The 21,634-nt window shown below is 55.4% G+C and overlaps 2 protein-coding genes across 3 annotated transcripts in view; one reads left to right on the forward strand and one right to left on the reverse strand.

Annotated features, from left to right (window-relative positions):
• Nucleotides 1-21,634, reverse strand: part of MATN4 (matrilin 4) — a 23,491-nt gene continuing 1,857 nt past the window's right edge. The window contains exons 2-12 of one of the 2 annotated variants that reach the window (XM_052789130.1): nt 13,013-13,129; nt 11,043-11,612; nt 9,678-9,800; nt 9,077-9,199; nt 8,856-8,978; nt 8,599-8,721; nt 7,711-8,124; nt 7,173-7,325; nt 811-1,023; nt 477-632; nt 1-272 (exon numbers count right to left, since the gene is read on the reverse strand). In XM_052789130.1, coding sequence (XP_052645090.1) covers nt 268-272; nt 477-632; nt 811-1,023; nt 7,173-7,325; nt 7,711-8,124; nt 8,599-8,721; nt 8,856-8,978; nt 9,077-9,199; nt 9,678-9,800; nt 11,043-11,612; nt 13,013-13,088 — 2,079 coding nt within the window. In that variant the 5' untranslated portion in view covers nt 13,089-13,129 and the 3' untranslated portion in view covers nt 1-267. Of the gene's footprint in view, nt 273-476; nt 633-810; nt 1,024-5,245; nt 6,082-6,259; nt 6,365-7,172; nt 7,326-7,710; nt 8,125-8,598; nt 8,722-8,855; nt 8,979-9,076; nt 9,200-9,677; nt 9,801-11,042; nt 11,613-13,012; nt 13,130-21,634 lie in introns of those variants that run through there. The other variant, XM_052789139.1, reaches the window with a different exon arrangement.
• RBPJL (recombination signal binding protein for immunoglobulin kappa J region like) overlaps nt 15,703-21,634 on the forward strand; it is a 20,898-nt gene continuing 14,966 nt past the window's right edge. Inside the window, exon 1 of the mRNA XM_052789153.1 lies at nt 15,703-15,813. Coding sequence (XP_052645113.1) covers nt 15,765-15,813 — 49 coding nt within the window. The 5' untranslated portion in view covers nt 15,703-15,764. The remainder of the gene's footprint in view (nt 15,814-21,634) is intronic.

Here is a 21,634-nt window from a genome sequence, read left to right on the forward strand (position 1 = left end):
CCTGGGACAAGCTCTTTTATTTGTTAAAACAGCAGTGGGGAAGCAGAGGGAGAGGGCGAGCAGGTGGCACGTAGCACTGTGTGGTAGCTGTCAGCGAAGTGGTGCTGCAGCCAAGGTGGTCTCTGAGCACAGGCTGGTGGCTGTCCCCATCTATCTGGGAGCTGGCATTGGGCAGTACAAGCCTTAGCAGAGGTATGGGCAGCTGGCTGGTGCCTGGGTGGCACAGTGATGCTGAGAAAGCCCTCAGTCTGTCCTGGGAGCAGGAGCTCACGCTGGGGAAAGGGAGAGAAAGCAGCAGGTTAGGTCCGGTGCTCAGAGTAACTCCAGCTCACATGTTTGGCCATCAATCGCCCCACCAGCCTGACAGTGGAAGGCTCTGGCAGCTGGACACAGCTCCCTGGCCAGAGCCACTGTCACTGTATCCCCCCTCTGCTACCTGCGGAGGTGGGCACGGGGGGGGGCTCCCGAGACCCTACCGTAGGAGAGGGAAGGTAGCCTCGAGATGCATCTCCTTCCGCAGAAGGATGGGCAGCACTTCTTGTACCGCGGACAGTGCCGGTCAGTGTAGCAGTGGTTCGGTGGGTTGACCATCGCGCAGGTGATGTGGACGGGTGGGCAGGACCAGGCACTGCCTGTGAGAGGAGGGAGTTGTTTACTCCAGGCTGCTGGTAGCTGAGAGGTCCTGGGGAGATGGTCCCTGGCAAAAGCCCCCCTCCTCTCCCCTCCCATCCCACAGGATCCATGCAAACACAGCTCCTTCCCAGCCCCTGTGCTTTTCCTCCCTGTACCTTATCCTAGGACATCTCATACCTGTTGGCAGCTCTGTCCAGAGGATGAGCATCCCCACCAGGAAGAGAGCAGCCACTGACTTCATGCTGCTGTGTCTCTGAGAGGTGCGAGCGTGGAGAGCTGGGGCATGCTGACATTTAAACCCTTGGGGAGGATGGGGGTGGGGAGTTGGGCTGGGCATGTGCTGGTGTTTGTACCTTTTTCCTCTGCCATTGCATTGTGTTTCCTGGAAGCCTTTTGCACAAGATACAAATGGGATGATTCAATTGCTCAAAAAGCAGCTGTTCCATTGCACAACTGTCCCCTGCAGCCACACCTGGGGCTGAGGGACAAGCCAAGGGGAGATGGTCTAGGGCATCATCCCCCAAGCAGGCTGGAGGCAGTGGAGCTGCTTTCTGCTGGGCAGGTATGCCTGTCCAGGAGAAGCCATTGTGGTGACCATGCTGTGTTCCCTTCTGTGGGTCCATTATGTGGGTTTCCCTTCTACCTTGTTTCCACATGGACCTGCTAAACCAAACCTTACAGTGTGATCCAAATCAGCATGGAGCTGCCTGTGCCTTCCCAGGGATGATCCTTTGAGGTTTTCCCAGAGGAAACCTGCCCCAGCCTCTCCTGGCTCCTGCCCCACTGGTGGCATAAGCTAGTGTGGGGAAAGCAGCTTTGGCTTGGCCAAGGGTGAGTCTTTCCCAAGCTTTGTGGGGGGCACCTGAATCCCAGAATCTTCTCCGGGTGGCCGCTGCTGTGTGGGAAGCAGGTGGGTGCTGGAAGGAAGTGGCTGGCTCACCAGGGTAGGAGCATTAGCTCCATACAGCCCTGTCATCAGCCAAACATCTGTGGTGTGACTGAGCCCTAACTCTTGATGGCTGTAGGGATAAAGGGCTGTGGTCCTTGCTCAGAGGGCAAAAACTTCACCAGCCTTCAGGCCTCCATCTTCTCCCTCACAAGGAGATTGTACCCCTGCTCTGAGCAAAGCTGTTTTCTTTAGGTGCTCTTGGGTAATGGGAAATTACTCCATTTCCGACCAATGGGTCAATGTCCCCCTTGCCTTGTGTAACAGGTTCCTGGAGCCTTTCCTTGGGATTTCTGGGGCTGGCAGGAACCCGAGCTGTGCTGGAAACGGGTGCTGGGAAGGCCCTGGGAGGGGAAGGCATGCTGCAGCCAAACTCCCTGTGTTCCCGCAAAAGGCATGCTGGGGCAGCCCCTGATTTTGCAGCTGGGCAGGGCAAGGAGCAGCAAAAGCCCAGGCATTGCCCCTGTGTGCTCCATGCAGCCCCTGAGTCCCCTGCCATTGCCCTGCCCTAGCCCCTGGAGCCCCTGCTTTCCCTCTAGGGCATGGTGGGCATCTCACTGTGCCCTTTTCTGCTCAGACTTCCCTTCTCATGTCTCAATGTGCCACGTTAACTGGACCTTAACGTACTGGGTATCTGTTAATTATTGTCCAGTTTCCCTAATGATCCTGTGGCTGTATTTAGCTCTTTGTAAAGTAATTTATTAAATAACTGGGAGAGTATTTAGCCAACCCAAATAGACTTTCTGGGCTGTGCACCAACAATTTAGCACTTTTAATGAGAAATGCAAGCATTGGATTAATTTTTAAGCAATCCTTTGGTGTTCAGCTGCTGCCAGGGCTGGAGAGGACAGTGCTGTGCTTCCAGCTGGTGCCAGGATCTGGCTGAGGTGGTGCTTGGGGCTGCACCTCTAAGAAAGGAGAAAAGACAAGGAGCAAGGCTTGGATTCAGCTGCAGAGAAGCTGGGGGGGAAGAAATCCATCTGAAGGACTCTTGATAGTGCTTTATCCATGGTGAGTCCATAGGGGAAAAGTTGAAAATCTGCTTCTATTGCAAACTACCATGGAATAACCCGGACCATGGCATTTCTGTGCACAGGACTGCCTGCAGTCCCCATGTTGCATTCTATGTGTGTAGCACCCATTGCCCCAGGGTCCTGCAGAGCCATCCCCTTCCCACACTGCTCATGCTGTCCTCCATGAAAAGCACTTCATGAGCCCCCTCCCGAGGCAGCAAGGCCTGAGCTGTGCAATGCTGAGGATGCTGCCGCCTGATGCTGCGATTTTCCAGCCTTAGCAGGGCTCTCCAGTTTATATTTCCTGGGGATGGCAAGGAGGGAGGCCAGCAGCCCCTGGTCCCCCAGCTTGGGGCTTGACCATGGCCAAGCCCCAGCCTTAGGAGGGTGCACAAAGCACCCGAGGGATGCCTTGTGCCCCACCAAGCAGCCCTTGTCCCCTACCAGGCGATGCAATGCTTTCAGCCTGACGTCAGGCTCTATCCATCCATCCCCAGCTCATGGTTGAGGATGCTCCACTTGCTCCCGGGCTTGGTCCACCGCCTCGGGGTGCCTAGGAGAAGGGGGTGCCCCCCAGCCCAGCGCACCCTCATTAGCGCTGGTGTCTGGTGCCATCTAGTGAAAAGCCATTAATGAGGCTTTGCAGGACCATGCACACACGGCTCTGCTCCCAGATGCGATCCCACAGCCAGTCCTGGGAATGCTTTCCCAAAAATCCCACCTCAGCTGATGCCCAGTTTCTGCTGCTCTTCCCTGTGCCTCCCACCCCCCACACCTCCCCACCGATGTTTTGCCATCCCCAGGGCCATGCTGTGCTGCCAGCCCTTGTCGAGCCTCTCCGTCTCACTGCCTGTCCAGCTCCACTTTGTCTACAGCTTCCCTTAATATTTGCCAAAATTACATTGGGCCAATTGGGGCTTAATCATGCCCTCAGGGTGTGCTGTTATCTGCTCTAATCAAGCCTGTTATTAAATCCCAAACTCAGCTAATTGCTTCCCCCCCCCCCCCCTTTTTTTTTTAATTTTCCCTGCAGTTACTGTGCATTTTCTAGAGAGCTGCATACAAAGCAGGGAAGTCCCAGCCCCCAGTTTCGGAGTTGCTGAACACTGCTGTGGCTTTCTGGTCACTCTGCTCTGTAGCAACAGGATCTGTCTTGGAAGTGGTTTGTGATCATCAGCCCCTTCCTAACCTCCCCCCCGTCCCCAGGGCTGTCTGCTGGGCTGCAGGGTAGGTGAAAGGGATGGGGGGGGGGGGTTCATGGATAGGATATGGGGCTGATAGGTGGGATATAGGGCTGACAGGAGAGCCATGGGGCTGCCAGCTGGGATCTTGTGCAGAGCTAATCAGCAGTGCTTCGTTTGCTGGCCCAGCAAACAGATATGATGAGGCTACAAATGCCCTAGTCCATGCCAACTGGGACAAGAGCCCTGCTCACAAGCCATCAAACCCCCATGCTGAACTAGGGAACCACTGCTTTTGATTGCATGTGGCAAAAGCTACTCCTCACCTTGTAAAGCGAATATCTGAGCACTTCCCAGCTCCTCTCCCCAGAGCAGTCCCAGGAAGCCCCACACCCCAGCCCAGGACCTGCTTTCATCCTCCTGCTCTTTGGCTCCAAATCCCAGCCTCAAGCACACAAAACCTTGCCACATCCCAGCTCCAGCCCCCTAGGACATGAGTCCCATGGAGCAAACCGCTCCCGGAAGCGGGACCAGCAGGATGTGTCCTCCAGCCACCCCTGAAAGTGCCCTATAAACCCACCAGGAATATTCATGGCAGTGGAAATACCCAGGCTCTGCAAAGCAAATTGGCCAAGGTGGGTGCTGGAGCCACTAACAGTGTCCCCAGGGAGAAGGAGCTGTGCTGAAGTGGTGTGAGCCCAGGGCTGTAACCTTCCTCCTCCTCCTCCCCCCACCAGCCTGGGCTGCACAGCACCCTGCACAGCCCCACGAGCCCCTCTGGGCACACAAATCCCTCCTGCACAAATTGCTAGTTCAGAAGCAACATTTCCTCTCAGTCCTGCTTTGCTCTAACCTCCTGGGTACAGGGCCAGCAAGCAAGATGGGTATGTGAAGGACCCCTCCAAAATCTTGTTGTCCCTATCCAGCAGCCTCTGCCAGCATGCAATGGACAGGACTAAGTGGAGACCTCCTTCCCCCTGGCTGTGGAGCGTGGAGGCTACACCAAGGTGGGCTTCTGTGATTAAAAAGCCATGCACCTCTGGGAGATGGGTCCCTGGCTGCCTTGGCATCCCTCCCTGTGCAGCCAGCCAGGGAGCTTGGTGCCTCTCCTGCCCAGAGCAGACACAATCCAGCACCAGGGCCTCGTCCCCCATGGGTGTAAGCGGCTCTGCACCACTGACTTGGCACGTTTACACCCCCTAAAGTAGACGATGAGCCCCCTGTGCTCTGACAAGCACAGGCTCCAAAGCAAACATTGGGAACGGCGACACGGTGTCCGTGCTGCGCTGGCTCCCTCCAGCTGAGGCCGGGTCTGCAGCATCCTGGGGTGCTCATAGAGGAAAGATTTTCCCAAAGGATTTTTAGAGCCTGAGGACAGGGAGCCTTTGCAAAAGCCAGAGGCCCCCATTCTGATGCAGAGATGGCTCTGCAGCCCAGCTGAAAGGAGAAGGACATGTCATACAAATCTTCAGGGTGTTTATTGTCAGGATAGGAATTTCTTTATATAAAAGAAGTGTTTAAAAATAGCACTACCCTGCTCTCAAAATGAAATATATATATACACACACACATAGATATTTATAGAAAGAATTATTACCATTTTGCTATGTGATAAGAAAACAAGATAATGACCAATTCCCAAACAATTCTGCCAAAATGGGGTCAAGGGGATCTCCTAATTCCTGCCACCCACTTTCCCATGGGTGCACACCCAGGCACCATGCCGGGAGCCAGATGGGAGAGCTGGGGGGCCCACATCCCCATGCGCTGCCCGCTGTGCCCGGCTCTCCCTGCCCCACCACTTGGTAGCAGCTGCTGAGATGGCAGAAGCTCTCAGGGTGCGATCGTTGTAGTTTTTTTTTTTCTCTTGCAAAGCAGCTTGCTGGGGGGGCTGTGCAGGTGCTGGTTCATCCCAGTCGCTCTGGGAAAAGGCTGGGTGTCGTATCTCCTCATCCAAAGCCCAGCCTGCCCACACAGTCATCCCACCTCATCCCAGACTTGCCAGTTCGGAGGAACGAGGCAACAGCGATGGCTGAACCCCTTGGCTTCACAGCAGGGGTTTTTGCTGAAGTTTGTTTTTGGTTTTTTTTAAGAATTTTTGTTTTTTTTTAAATACACTCCACATCCCCCTGGGGATTTTGTGATACAAGAACAAACACTGATGCTTTACAATAACCTAGCAATAACAATGCCACATAGCTACTGTATGTCCCTGTGCCCCGTCTGAGCGCTGCAGCCCTCTGCAAGGATCACTTCTTGTTGGCAATCTGCTTTTCCAAGTCTTCAAGTCTGGCCGTCATCTGAGCAAGTGAACATGCTAAGGAAACAGCATGAGCCGGACGGTCTGGTGGGCAAAGGGCTTTTTCCCTTTGAAGGAGCCTAAAATTTTCCCCAATCTCATGTATCCATCCCTCCCTTCCCTGTGTGCAGTCTGTCCCCAGGCTGCCCTGCACCCCAGCAAGCCCAGGCATCACCCCAAAGGATATTTTTCTCAGTCAGGCTCTGCAGGATGGCCACCGTGTTTGTCTGGAACTGCACCAGCGCCTCACACTCACACGGGTTGCGGATCTCCGTCTCACCTTTGCCCTCCTCTGTGACCGCAGGGGTTTGGGGGCAGTCAGAGCCATGGCCCCACGGTGCCCGGCTCCCCCCTGCTCCCACACAGCACGAGCCCCTTGTCCTTACAGCCACCTCCCGGACTGGACCTGAGCCTCGGGGCTCTCCTGTTTTCTCTTTTTCCAGCCTCGCTCCTTTTCACCAGGCTGCATCCCTGCAAGCCCAGTGACCTTGCTGCCAGGCATCCCACCAGGCATACCGTGGAGCTGCCGTGCAAGTGATCACAGCACGCTGAGGAGAGCTAGTGCTGAGCTTCACTTTGCCTTCAAGCCAGGGTGGCCATGGGGGGCTGCTGACCCAATGTCTGCAGCCCCACAGGAGCCCCCGGGGGCCACAAGAGCACTGGGGAGCCCCAGCCTGCCCCAGGGCAGGGAGAACCCCACAGTAACTCAGCACGGTCCTCCTCCGCCTGGCACCAAGAGAAGTGGAGGTCTGGCTGAGGAGACGGACCATCCTTGGAGCTAGGGCAGCATCCCTCAAGGCAGGGTAAGACCCCAGACTCTGCCCACGCAATGGCACCGGAGTGGATGCTCATAAGCCATCCCTTTTACATTAAAACCCCCAGCTCCACCTCTTCCTCTTCCAAATACCTCCCTGAGACCCACCTCTATACCCACAACAGCCTGATGAGATCCAGAGATACCCTAGGCTCACACTAGCCCAGATCGACCCTGGGGCATGAGACACAAGGTGACAGACACACAAACCACCCCGGCAGGGAAAGAAGGGGTCCCTCCAGCTCAGGGCTGAGCCCCCGGCTCAGTCAGGGCTGAGGGCACCCACCTGGGCAGATGTTCAGCTTGAAGTTCTCCACGAGGTGGGTCATGGTGCTGAAGTCCGCCGAGTAGGAGAAGTGCTGCTCCACCGGCTCGGAGGCAATTGCTCTCAGCTCCTCTTCCACAGCCTTGCCAACGCCCACAGCGAACATAACAATCCCTGCATAGCAAGGATGGACCCTGAGCACCGTGCCAGCCACCCCGCACCAAGCAGCCCCAAGCCGAGAGGGAGCAAAGCCAAGGCTGCAGAATTTCCCCTGGGCAGTCAAGGATGCAGGATTTCCCTGGGGCTTCCCAAAAACACAGCAGGAATTTGGGAAGGACAGACACGAGTGCGGCACCACCGCCATGGTGCAGGCTGCTTCACAAAGGATGCTGCTCACAGCACCCTGCGACCACAGCAGAGGCACGTCTGCCCCTGCGGACCCGGGCGATGCAGCACCCCAAGGCTGGATGCTGCAGCCTCCCCCAGAGCCAGCCACCCCGAGGAACCATCCTGGGATGCCCAAAGCACTGCAATTTGGGGTTCCCCAGCTCCCCCGCACCTGACTCCTTTGCTCTCCTGGCCCATTCAGAGATGTCATCCTGGGAGCGCCCGTCTGTGAAGACGAGCCCAATTCTGGGCACGTTGTGGGAGAGAGGCCTGGCACCTTCCAGCTCAGAGAAGCTGTGCTCCACCATGTGCTTGAGGGCAAGACCTGTCATGGTGCCTTTCTCCATGTACTCCACCTCCATCACCGCCTTCTTGATCTCATCCGCGCTGTGGTACTTGTTGAGGGGGAACTCGGTGCGGACGCGGCTGGAGTATTGCACCAGCCCCACCCGCGTGCCATGGGGTGACACCTCCAGCAGGTCCACGATGCGGTTCACAAACTGCTTCACCAGCTCGAAGTTTTGGGGCCGGACACTCTTGGAGCCATCGATCACCATCACCAGGTCAACGTGCCCAGCCCCGCACTCTGTGGGCACAGGGGGAAGGTGAGAAGGGACCAGCTTGGTCAGGGGCACTGTCGGGGTGAAGATGCCCAGGGCTGGGGCAGAGCTGCTGGGCTTCAGGATGCTGCGTGAACCCCCTGGACCTGCAGCCGAGGTGAGGCCAGGAAGCAGGGCAAAGCATGCCCAGCGGTCTCAGCCCAAAAACCTCCACTGCCACCCCAGTGTCCCCTGAAAGTCTTTCCTAGGTCTCCCTTTTCCTGAACCTTTTCTCAAAGCTCCTGCTGCATCTTCTGGGCCATGTCTCTGAGGACATGAGCCCGCAATCCATCCCTGCAACAGCTGGGGCGCTCCCCCAAGCCCAGCCAGCTCTCCATCCTCCTTCCAACCCAGCTCAGACAAAGTCCCACTTAGACCCCCAGCCTAGTTTCAGGTAAGCCCTCGCCAGGAGCACGGAGCCCAGATGAGGAGGATGCCAAGAGTTGCGTCCCGGTACTCACTGCTGCACGCCTTGCCGTCAGCCTGGAGCTGCTGGCCCTCGGGGCACACGCAGCGGTAGGAGCCCTCCGTGCTCACGCACTTGAACTCGCAGCCGTGATCCACCCCGTTGCAGAGGTCGGTGGCTGGAAGACAAGCCAAGGGCACAGGGTTATCCCCGGCCAGGCAGGGTGGTCCGGGAACAGCCCTTCCCCCAGCGACTGGACAGGACATAAAGGTATCTGCCGTACACCGCAGCCTGTGCCGTGCCGCCATGTACCTCTGCAGGACTTGCTGTCGGGCTGCAGCGTGAACCCGCTGCGGCAGCGGCAGTAGTGCCCGTTGGGGATGCTCACGCACTCGTGCTGGCAGCTGTGGTTGCCGAAGCTGCAGTAATCGATCACTGGTGAGAGAAGGAGAAGGGTGGGCAGAAAGGGGAAGACAAGAGAAGAAGAGCGAGAAGCAAACGAAGAAGGGACAGGAAGGGAGACAGCCACTTACTAGAGCAGCTCCTCTTGTCCTGGTTGAGGTAGTAACCCGTGCGGCAGTGGCACAAGTACGACCCACGAGTGCTGATGCACTGGTGCTGACAGCCGTGTCTCCCGTCTTCACAGGCATTGATGGCTGCGGGGGAACAGGACACCTGTCATCCTCCTGTCCCAGCCTCCCCGGGGCAGCTGAGCAGGGCCTGCTCCAGGGCTTCAAAGCAGCTCCCAGCACCATGAGACAAGAAGGAAAAGTCCCAGGGTGGTGGCCAGACCAACTAATACAGCTTTGCACCCAACATCCAGGGCCAAACCACCGTGCACTTTGGTGGCTGGGATGTGCATGCTCTGGTACCCACTGCCCGGAGCCCCCTCAGGTGACAGGCAGCTGATTGTGCCCACATGAGCCCCAAGTGTCCCATCCCAGAGAGGTGACCAGGATTTAGCAATGCTGAATGTCCACAGTCATTACGGACCCAGGAGGCAGCGGGCCCAGTGAACAGAGCACCCAGGCTGCTGCTGGCCTTGCTGGGTCCTCTGCTGCATTTCAGCTTCCCTCCATGAGACCTGTAACTACAAGCCCTCTGCAAGAGTTAGGATAAAAAAAGGGTTTTTACGGGAACAGGTCTTTCCATCCATGTTGAGCCTGTAGCCGGGGTTGCATTCGCAGTAGAAGGAGCTGGCGGTGCTGATGCAGCTGTGCTGGCAGCCGTGCTCCTGCTCCATGCACGTGTTCACCCCTGCAAGACAGAACGGGCATCAGAGCAGCACATGGGCATGCCAGATGCACAGGGACCCCAGCTCTGGCACATGCCCTGTCCCTGCAGCGAAAACCACCAGGGCAACCCACACAGCCCCAGCGCTCACCCACTAATTTCCAGTGCACAGACACAGACACTGTGCAGGGCAGGTTTCTGAACCGCCTCGGCTTTCTGATCTACTCGAGCGCTAACTCAATGCTCAGTATTAATTGATACTGTTGATAGCTTGAGCTGAATGAGCAAAAGCTTGAGCTCAGCTGGAACGTGCTGAAGGAGCCAGGTCTGCGTGTCCGTGCCGCCAGGAGCCTGTGGAGCTGTCTGGGAAGCAGGCACCAGGGCAGGCAGGCAACGGGCAGGGCATTGTAAGCAAAGGCATCAAGCACAGGAGCACATCAGGGCCCCAGGGGGCAATATCTGGTCAGCCCAGACCCCCCACCCCAGCAAGCAGGGACTCACCATGGCACTAACGCAGCCCTGCAGGCATGCACGTCCCCCTGGCTGGGAAACGCTGCCTGAAAGAGGCTGGCAGCTGCCTTCTGCCCTTCAACAGATGCTGAAGCACAGGAGCAAGGTCTTGCCAGCCCACTGCAGTGCCAGGTCTCCAGCAAAGCCCGCCAGCACAGGAGGGGACAGACAGGTCCCAGTCTGCAAGCTCCTGACCCGCGCCAGCACGGCCATGGTGCAAACCAGCCTCCCGGCTCCCAGCCGAGACTGGCTGGACGCTCCAGAGCAGCACCACGCGGCCAGCGTTTTATTAAACACAAATGTGCATGCATCAGATGCCATGCACGTGTCTGCGTAGGAGGAGACCCTGCTAGAGCCACGTCGAAATGTGTACGGGGCTCCGGGATATGTCACCCGTCCTCATCACACCCAGGGAAACTAGCTCCACATTTCCTGCTCTTTAATATTCCCATCACTGCTGCTACCGCATCCTCACTTGGGGCAGAGCTACCAGACACAGGTGAAGAAAAGTGCTTGCTTGCAATGCTTTCAAAGCTTTCCTTATCTCACTCCAGCAGAGGAAAGTTGAGCAAAAGGAAAGGTGAGCAAGAGGAAAGGCCACCTATCCCAGCACCCCACTGGGAAGGTTGCTTCCCTGTTCATGCTGCTCCTAGCAAGGGCAGCCACCCCAAACACCCCTCTGAAGGTCATCTTCTAGCCTGGATGAGCAGGCACCAGGGCAACCCTTGCCCCCCCACAGCCACGGCTCTCACCCACCGCAGAGCTTGTCCTGGAACTGCTTCCCAAACTGCTGGATGAGCTCGAAGGACTCCACCAGGAAGACGTGCTCCTCCAGCGGTGGTGAGGCCATGGCCCGCAGTGAGTTCATGTCTGCCCGCTGGATGCCCACGGCATAGACCTCGATGCCAGCATTCCGGGCCTGGGTGGCCACCTCGGTGACACGGTCCTGGGGCCGTCCGTCCGTCACGATGATGGCAATGCGGGGGATCTTCTTGTGCAGAGGGCGTGCGCCCTCCTGCGTGGTGAAGGCCACATTCATGACGTACTGGATGGCCAGCCCCGTCATGGTGCCCTGGGCCAGTGGCACGATGCTGTTGATGGCCTTCTCCATGTCTGCCCGTGTGAAGAAGGTCTTGAGGGAGAAGATGTTCTGCACCTGGCTGGAGTATTGGATCACCCCCACCCGCGTGGCGTTGGGGCCCACGTCCAGGCTGCCGATGATGTCCATCATGAACCGCCGCATGGTCTCGAACTCGAAGGGGCGCACGCTGCGGGAGCTGTCGATCACAAACACGATGTCCAGGGGACCCGTCCTGCACTTCAGGGCTGGAAGGGGGCAAAGAGATGGCTCAGCCTCATGGATGCCTGTGGGAAGCAGGGCTGGGAGCGGAGACATCCCTGTTGTGTGGCTTGAGGTGTGCTCAGTGGGGGATGGAGAGAGCAGGTCTGGGCAGCCCCCACAGACCAGCACCTTCCCACTGCCAAATAAAGCCAAGAAGGGTGCCGGCAGAACGGGAGCAGGGGCGACAGGCTGCGGAGACATGCCCTGGCCGTGGGGCTGTGGGGAAATGGCAGTGTCCCCTCCTCCCTGACACTGTCCCTGCAGCCAGACCCAGCTCCTGCTCCCTGCATTTCCACACCCGACGGCCCCAGGGGCTGCAGAAATGCCTCTCTGTCTGTCAGCATCTGCCCTGGCAAGGTTTAGGCACAGGTTTAGGCAGTGGCATCTTCATCTCTGCAGCAAATCAGAGCATTAAAGTGTAAAATAGCCCAGTGCCTTGTGCTGTCCTCCGCAAGCTGCAGCTCCTGCTCCAGACCCCTGCTCTGCATGGGCTCCCACTGCTGCGGCGTGAAGCACGAAAATACTGCTTTGGGCAATTCTTCTGTTGCCCCCACAGCTCCAGCTTCCCCCGGTTTTTACTGCATTTTGACTGTTTCTGCCTAAAATGAGGGCTTGCTTTGTTGTTGGTTTTTTTAAGGGCAAAAAATGAGACAGTGAAAAGCACAGCTCAGGGCACACACATGGCGGGGATCGAGCCAAAGAGCCTCTCTTGGACATATGGGTGCTGCTTCCAGTGCAAACTGGGAGCATTTAGCAAGTAAAATGCCAATGAACATATTTTGCTTGGCTTGTGCGTACCCAAGCCTGGGAGAATTTGGCCCTAATGGTAAGCAAACACTTTGAGTCCCCTTGGGATGATGCCCAGACCTGGGCTGTCATCTCAACTGCTCCGAAGGTCTCTGAGACGTACCCATTCCTTTCTCCATTCGGTGCCTTCACTGTTTTTAAACTGGAATTGATTCAGCCCCCTCTTCCCTGGGAGGAGAGAGGCTGGTACCTCTGGATTTGCTTTTTCCCCCGCTAACAGGAGACCCATGCAGGGACGGGGTTCCCCCTCACGCCTGTGCCTCCTGCCGAGGTCGGAGCCCATGGGCAGGAGGGTGATAAGCCCTGAGCTGGGCCGTGTCAAAGCTGAGGACGTGCCTGGAGTGAGTGGCACCAGACCCACCATACTGGTGCCAGGCTCAGGCTCCCACTCCCCTGGGCAGCGCTGGGAAGTTCGGGTCCCACACCCAGGGGGATCCTCCATCCTCCTGGGGATGCCTCCAAAGAAGAGGCATCAGGTCCCCCCCACCTCAAGCAGCAAGCTGTCCTCTGAGGGCTTCACTGCCCTGACACACTTGCTTCTCTCTCCTCCAGGCAATCCCCACCGGCCGGGGCTCACCTGCAGGTTTTGGTCTGGCTTCCAGCGTTGTCAGGAGAAGCAGGAGGATGGGGGCAATGGGCAGAAGCTTCATCATGGCTCTGTGAGACCACACAGCTACGGGGCTGGGGAGACTCGCTGCGGGGAGAAGATGACATGCAATCAGCGCTGAGGGTGAGCTGAGCCACGGGGCCATGCTCGTCTGCGGTGGGTGTCCCCAGGCAGTGCCGAAAACCCTGGGCAGCAGTTTTGACAGATCCATCCCCAAATTTCTCTGAACCCACGTGGGACTTTTCCCATTTGAGGACTGGCAGTCTCAGCACAGCTAAATTTCATTACAGTAGCAACGATCTGCCAAAAGGTCTGATTTTCTGCTCTGGGTGGAGCTGGCCATCCGACAAGCCTTATTTTCACTTGCAAACCAGGCGGATGGGATGTTCAGCCAAATGCTTTTTCACTGGCGGTGCAGCTGCTCTCCACAGCCAGACGGAGAGTGGGAAAGCTGCACCCAGGGATGCAGACCACCGGCCCTCCTGCCACTCCCTCCGCATGGGAAGAGAAGCCCCAAAATGAAATGCCAGCACAGACAAAACCTGCTCAGAAGTCTCTCAAAGTCACTGGCAAAGACCATTTTTCCAAGAAGCTCCATAAACTGATTCTCTGACTTTTTCCAAACTACCTTTGGAGAGCAAAGAGCAGATGCCTCGGCAGGCACCAGGTGTTAACGGTACAAGATGGGCTTGCACCCGTTCCCCCTGGGCAAGGTGCTGGGTGAAGCACTGCCAGCCTGCTGCTCTCCTTCTTTGCAGGGAGGCATCACCCCAGGGGACCCCATCGCACTGACACCAGCACTTTGCAGCTCTCCCCATCCCGCTGGCTTTTCTGAGGGATGCTCTGCACCCTGACAGTTTTTTCATGCGTTTGAGGTAGGATAGTTGGGGGAAAGATATTTAGACCGGTTACCCAAAGGCTCAGCTTGTCACTTGTCTCCCTCCCTGCCTACCTCTGTGTTGCCTTGCCTTGCCTTTCCCTGCCCTTGCCTGGCTCCTGCAGGGACATGAATTTATTTGGTTTATTTTTATTCCAGCTCTGGTTGGAAACCCAAGGTGCTGGGTGGGGGTGGGGGGAAATGCCACAGTTAACGCGGCTTTCCCTGGGAGACGTGCAGCGCCACGAGGGCACAGATACTGTAAGGGTGCACATGGAAATTCATTTTATCAGTAGTTATCAGCCAATATTTATTTAGCCCCAGGAGGTCTCAGTTGTAATTCATCACCAGGGCTGCCATTTAATTGCTCAGTGGTTACGTGCAGCCCTGAACCTCATGTATTTGATAGCAGGGACGCTGATAATAGGTTTCACAGCTGCATCTTAAAATTGTCTCCAGACTCAGTGTTCACACCTGAAAAATGATATTGAAGAACTAGAAGGACAGAAAAGGGCTACAAGAGGAAATTGGGATCCAGAATACCATCTCAAAGTGAGAGACACGGCCTTTTCCCGAAGAGCAGGAGCAACCCAGCCAGCCCAGGACGTAGGGGCTCTGCAGCAAGTGTCAGGAGCTCCTGCAGAACCATGAGGTGGAGGGGCCGGCAGGATCACTGCGGGTTGCGGAGATAAGGGGAGGCTGCAGCCCGGCAGGCATTTTCTAGGAAGCTGTGGGGCCGAGGCGAGCATCACTTTGTGGCCGGGAGTGCTCGGGTGCCTGTGTCCCCTCAACAAGAGCACCATGTGCAAGCAGAGGAGCAAACAGCCCCTCCTATCCCAGCTTCGTTTCCCATTTTATTTAGCAGATTCTTTTTCCAGCAATGCTTTTTTTTGGGAGAGAGCACTCACTAACCATGAAATATTTTGGGGACAGCTATGCCACCTATAACATTTCTGCAGCTCTCCGCTCTCCAAGCCTCCCTGCAATGGCAGGCTGGCACGCAGCCTGCGTCTCACAGCATCCAGATAGCTTCAAAGCCAGCCCAGAGAGAGGAATGAGCTCTTGGGCCAGGAACCAAGGAGGAGAAAACCAGTTCACGACTGATCTATTTTTAACAGCATCTCAGCTTTGGATGAAGTCTTGGCACTCCCCATGGCTGGAGGAGCTGATGCTGCCTGGACAGGGCAGGGCACGGCAGCTCAGCCATACATCCAGCACCGGTCCTGGCAGCAGAGATCTAGGCTGGGACAGCATCCCGGTCCCCGATTCAATACCCAGCCCTGCATTAAAAAAAAAGCGGGGAAGCAAAGGTGAGAGGACAGATGCCCTCGAGTATCTCTCCCACCATCCTGCACTGGGCAACTTCCCTGCTACGCAGTGTCTTCACTCCCGCGGGACTGGCAGCACTGGGGCTGACTTGCAGCCCTGTGGAGGGGTTCCCCCACCCTCAGGACTCCCACCCCCCCCCCAAGCCCCCTTGCTACCACACAGGAGCAGGAGGGAGATGGGTGGGAAGCGACCGGCTGGCAGGCAGGTGCTGTGAGGCAAGGCAAACACAGCACTGGCTGCAATGCCACAGACCTTGAGATAACGCTGAGCTATAAAGGAAAAAAGGTCCAGGTGGGGCAAATGCTGCCGGCTGGGCTGGCTCAGCTGAACCCCGCAGCAGCCAAGCCGAGAGGGACACTTGGATTATCTCTGACCAACGCGAGGGGAAAATCAGCCATTGCTTGTCCCTGCTGAAGGAGATGCTCAGTACATGGCGCAGAGAGGGTGACCAAGGGAAGAGCCACATGTAAGGACAGAAGGGTCGGCAATGACCCCAGCCTCCTCTTGACTCTCCTCATGATCTCGGACAAGGAGGACATGGAGATGAATCCCCAGAGGCAAATAGGTAAGCCAGCATGCTTTCCCCAGGCACCTCCACCGGCAGTCCTGCCCCTCAGGGCGCTTGCATCCCTCCCCGCTCCGCCACTTGTCCGTCTGCCCTCCCTGCCAAGTGCCGAGTCTCGGGAAAAACAGCCGCTTCAGGTTTCAGCGCGGCCTCCTTGGCAGCTCTCTCCTGGCTACAGGTTAACAGAAATGCTCTGAATATTACCCTTCTGGTTCATCTGCGCAGGTTGGACCTGGGCGCATCCTCCCTTGGGCAAGCCTAAAGGACAGGGCATGGCAGGGAGCAGGGTGAGGCATTCAGCCAGCTCCCTACCCTCCTTGTTGTTACAGGGGTGGGGGCTTTATATATTGAATTGTAGAGGGGATGAAGCAGATGGAGAAAGAAGGGGTGAAAGGCTCAGGAGGTGGCAGTGCATTCACAACCCAGGAAAAGCCCCAGCTGTAGAGTCATGAGGAGGAAAGCAGGTTGTGGACCATGGCTGTGGAGTCACGAGCCAGGTCTTGGGTACAACCACATGCAAGATTTCATACATATGGGCACATCAGCCTTTAGCTGAGATTTCTGTTTATGGCAAAAACACACAACTCCAGCCATCTGCCTGGGCTTGGCAGACCTTTGGCATGTTGTGGGAGCAGCAGCAGCAGCTCTGCCCTGGCTTGAGACCCCACGAGAAGCCAGGACAAGGGATCGCCATGCATTGCAAGGAGCGGGGAACAGCCGAGAGCCTCTGACCGAGCACGCTGTTGCCCAACACGAGCAAAGCCGGAGGGCTGACCCATGCAGCATGCCGGTGCGTGGGAGGAGGAACGCACAGCGTGCCTGGGCATGCATGGCAGGGGTGCATGGCACTGATGCTGCATGTGCTACCAGCTAATAGCACGTATTTCTGTGCTGGAAACCTTGGCCAACAGTAGAGCAGCCCTAGACATGATGTTCCTGAGACTCACCTGCCTTTCCTACCTCTCCAGCTACCCTGTTTGTTCTGCAGAGCTTTTCTTTGCAGATACCCAACCAGGCGGTTTTGGCAGGACATAATTCAACTCCCACATCAGTGTTATTTGATGAAAGTGTCAAAAAAAACCCCAAAATAGGCTCAGGAGCCTGGACACAGACTCCTTGTGCTTAGAACACCAGAGTCCTGCCAGGACAACAGCAGAAAGACAGCAAGAGCTGGCCTCAGGCTAGAGGATGGGGAGACAAATTTTCATGTCCTCAGCAGGACAGCAAGTCATCCTTCAGATCCATGCCCAAGAAAAGGCTGCCCAAACAGTGCATGTGGGACCAAGAGAGGATGACCGTGTCTTGCCCCAGGCACAGGGGACAATGAAGCAAACAGCTACCTGGAGAGATGCAGACAACTTACATCAATCTGGAGGCACCTCTTGATGTCAGATTTTGCTGTGGAAACTGATGGACCACTGGCACGTTCTTCATATGTTTGCAAGACCCTCAAGCCGTGTGAACAGATGAAGCCCAGGACAGTCCTGGAACTGGACCCACCCTCTCCTGGAGGGTTGCCCAAAGGTTGATTTCTCCCAAGGTGCACAGCTCTCAGCAGTGCATCTGCTGCCTGTGAGCACTGAATCCACCCTCAGGACCATTTTACAGGCAGTGTTGACCTTGCACTCAATCACAGCTCCAGCATCCCAATGCTCATCCTCCACAGCAGCTGGGTGACGAGTTGCAAATCCCACGAGAGAGGACAGCAATGCAGTTTTCAGAGCAAGGAAGAGTCAGGGAGCACAGGCATGTCAAAACCAGGGAAGTGGCATGAATTTCCAGCCAAAAATGGTTTTTTCCCCCTTTTTAAGGACTGATGTGTCCTTGGTTCGTCCCAAACACACGTGTGGGAGAACAAGAGCAGACTCTTTCCAGGATATCACAGCACTCTCTGGTTGCAACGCTATGGCAGCTCTACTGGGCCAAGTGCCACCTGGAAGTACATGTAGTTTGAAAAACAAGGCTGTATTTCTCGAACAGCACATCATGGCTCCAAACCCAACAGGAGTGAATCGGCAGGAGTGCTGTAACAGGAAAACCTTGCTGGATGCAGAAGGGACTTCTCTTTCTCTTCCCTTGCTCCCCCCAAAAGCCAATTCCCTGTTTTATGGGGCCCACTCCTGCACTCAATAGGATTAGCATATTCACAGGGAGGGCAGGAAGAAGACGGGTTTCTTGTCCAGGTCCATTTGCAGGCTGAGTGACAGACGTCTTTGTCTCACAGCTCATGGACGTAACATCATACAAGTCCTGACAGGCTTATACTATGAGATGACATTTGAAGTCCCCTTGGGAGGGAAATGCTGGGTGTAGCAGTGGACAGAGCATCCCCTTTTAGATGTTCTCCATGACAGCATGTGGGGTCTTTCTCTGCCACCACTCTGTCTCTAAAAGACCTCCCAGTGCTCTGCAACTCAGGTAGGAGGAAAGCCTCTTGTCCAGCCAGCCTCTGCACTGAAACAGGCTGTACCTGGGCTGCTGCAGCAACAGCTGGCAAGAATAAATGCCATATTCACTTGCAAATTAAACATGGCCTTCCAAAGCGCGTGTTAAAGATCTAGCCAAGAGGAAAACATGGTCAGCCGATTCCCCTTGTTCAACCAATCATGTCAAGAGATGGCTCCTATTTCAGGACTGCTGGTGGCATTTCTCCGTTCCTCTCTGTCCCACTCAAGACCTTAGGCTGCACTTGTCCCCTGAGCTGCATGACAGGCAAACTCAGCGCTGCTCCTAACTGGTATTTTAAGCAAAACTGGAGTGATCTTGGAATACTTTTAGATTTTGATGGAGAGTGATGAACGGGGGAAAGACCCACCTTACTGACTCTCTTTAAAAAGCAAATGCTCTTCAGCAAATGGGCCCCTGGAGGACAGCTGAACTGGGCCAAGACACTTCAACTTTGGAGGGAAGGAGGTCTGGGCCATCCAGAAGCTGAGGCAGCAATCCATTGCCCAAGTTCTTGTTCTGGGAGGAAGGTGTTAGAGAGCATTTTTTTCCCCAGAAATATGCATGTTCAACCACAAAGGAAAGAGAAATGGCCCAGAGCAGCTCCTGGTGCAGAGTTTGTCAGCTGAGCTCCTGATGCAGCAGAGCCAGTATCTCTAAGCAATGTCTAACCAGCAGGACGTCTGTCTCCCAAATCTGCTGGGACCAATATCCCCAGCTGACCTCCAGCAAGCTTACATGGCACAGACAACCACAGAGAACGCCTGCTATTTCAGCCCCACAATCATAGATTCATTGCCTGACCTCCTTCTCTAAACCTTTATATCATATTTCTCACTCTGGAGACGTGACTCAATGTGTTGGCATAAGGAAACACGCCAGGAGAATATTCTTGTGCCTCTCCCCTTTATCCTACCCATCCTGCTATGTGTTTAATTGAAATAGCAGAAAGCAAGGAGTGTTTGGCAGCTGCAGAAAAGCATGCGGAGACTTTTCAGCCCTCCTCAAGACAGAAGAGAAAGCTGGTTGAATTCTTTGTCTAAATACTTTTCACAGGGAGAACGCCAAAGGTAGCATGAGAAACTGTTCCCACCTAACTTCACAGCTGCCACATCCCTCTGACAGCAGGATGGCAGGAGAACTGCTGTTCCAGGACTGGGATGCCATCAGCCCGTAGGAGATGCACCAGCAAAGAACTTCCACCAGCGTCGCAGTGGCTGGCAGCCTCACTCCTGCTCACACTGAAGAGCAGGTGCCTTGGGGACCCTTGTGCCTCAGCATCATCCTGTCATTGTCAGCACACACAGATGCTGCATGGAAACCTCCTGCGAGGCCTCCCCACGGACTCAAAGCAGCATTTGAGGCCATGGCTGAGGACTACTTGACCTCAACCTCACCCCTGTGTGGGATTACCCCTTTCTGGTCAACTCGTGAGCAACTAGTTGAAATCATCTAATTCTGTTGCACTTACCAAGTTCTTGCCAAACGTGCCTACAAGGTCTTTGCTTCCAGGAGAGATGAGGGAACAGCCTGAGGTTGCTTCACTGAGGCTTTCAGGCCTCATGAGGCTCTCCAAGGAGAGTCCTACATCATGGCATGAGGAACCAGAGCCCAGAGAGTCAAAGCCACTTGCTCAAGCCTGTGGGAAGTCTGTGGCAGAGCCAGGACCTGGGCTGGCTCTCCCACCTGCATCCCAGGATGAGGGCACAGACCCAGCTGGGGTGAAACAAGGGCACTTCAGACAGACGAGGGAAAGCCCAGACATGCTTTAGGAAACCTGGGCACAGGGCAGCCACTCTCAGCCCATCATCTGCCTCAACAACTTGACATGAGAGGTTCAGCAGATGACAGGGAGAACAAAATGGAAGAGCAGTAGTGAGATTGCTGCCTGGCATTTGAGCACAGACTGAAATGTTTTGTGTCACACTCATCCTGGCTGGTACTATTAAAGCCAAAGCAAGATGCTGTGAAAAGAGAAAAAGAGCGAGGGGGATGTCTAACGTGACACTCTGGGGAAGCCATCCAAGTCCAGCTGCAAGCATAGGAGCTGTGAATACCCAAAGGCAGGGTTTTTCCGTCTTTTTCAGCTTGTGGACCCTGCTAATTTTCCAGCCAAGACACAGACTCTTGTGTAGTGGGTTGCCTCTGCTGTCAACAGGTCTGCTCCTACTGATTCCTGCCATAGACCACGGACTCCTACGGGTCCACAGGCTACAACTCAGAAGACTCCCAAACTTATACATTGGCAATCAACCAGCGAAGCAGCATGACACAGTCCAGAGAGGGGAAGGCTGAAGTCTGGAACGAAACTAAGTTACTGCCACCTCTCTGTAAGGAACCACAGCGGACCCCTACAGATTTCCATGATGGGCACCAGAGGGACCAGGTTGGTGATGGGTTCATATGTGCAACCAAGGGCTGGCAAGGCGAAAGTTTAGAAGTTTGCGGACAGAGACACAAGCAAAGGCAGAAAGTTGCTAGGGAAGATGGATCCAGCCTCCAGTAAAAAACACCAGGAAGGACAAGCTGCCCGAGGACCAGAAAAGCTTCAGACACAGGATAAGGCATGGCAGCCCAGGGGCACCCCCTGTGGAAACACTGCCATAGATGTGCACCAGTCTCTGGAGTCTCCTGAGCATACGCCTATCCCCTCCCCTGCTTTAACAGACCTGTTTTCAAACTCTGTATATTTAGCCAGGATGGGAGAGGGAACCAAAGCCTTCTAAGTGCTAAAAATGTTACTTGATACCCAAAGGTACATCTGTGCTGCAAGTACCTACAAAGGGGTGACTCTTGCTAGCCCACAGCAGGTAACAGAAAGCACAGAGTCCAGGTCCCCATGCCCGCCTGCTCAACGGAGCCCTTACGGCAGCTGCGTGAGCTCCCTTCCAGCCAATGGAGCCCAAGTGATCAATTTGCTACTGTTTGGGCCCAAAGTGGAGAAAACATGATTACTGAGAGGTAATGATAAGTGGCGGGAGCCGCTCAGCCTCCTGGCACGGCTGGAGGAGATGCGTGTGACATCTGGCACAAGAAGGACTGACTGGTTCTGGGGGAATAGCTGATTTTTATAAGTTTCTTTATAAGCACCACTCAATCTTTTTTTTTGGTGTGTTTCTTTCTAGGTCCCATTTATTCACTCACAGTAGGGCTTGTCTGTAATTCACATGTGCGTGTAGATACAAACACTACTTATCTCCCCCTCCATGTTTCAGCCCTATTCATCAAGCATTTGTAAATGGCATTTTATGAGGGCTGAGTTTTTAACAAGGCAGGCACACTGCTCCAAAAGCGAACAAAGGGGCCCCTATTGGAAACTTTAAAGATGTTTAAACAAAGGCCTCTCTTGAAAACCTTTAACCCCTAATGCCAACCT

Source organism: Harpia harpyja, chromosome 1 (assembly GCF_026419915.1).
Source record: "Harpia harpyja isolate bHarHar1 chromosome 1, bHarHar1 primary haplotype, whole genome shotgun sequence".
Classification (NCBI taxonomy): Eukaryota; Metazoa; Chordata; class Aves; order Accipitriformes; family Accipitridae; genus Harpia; species Harpia harpyja.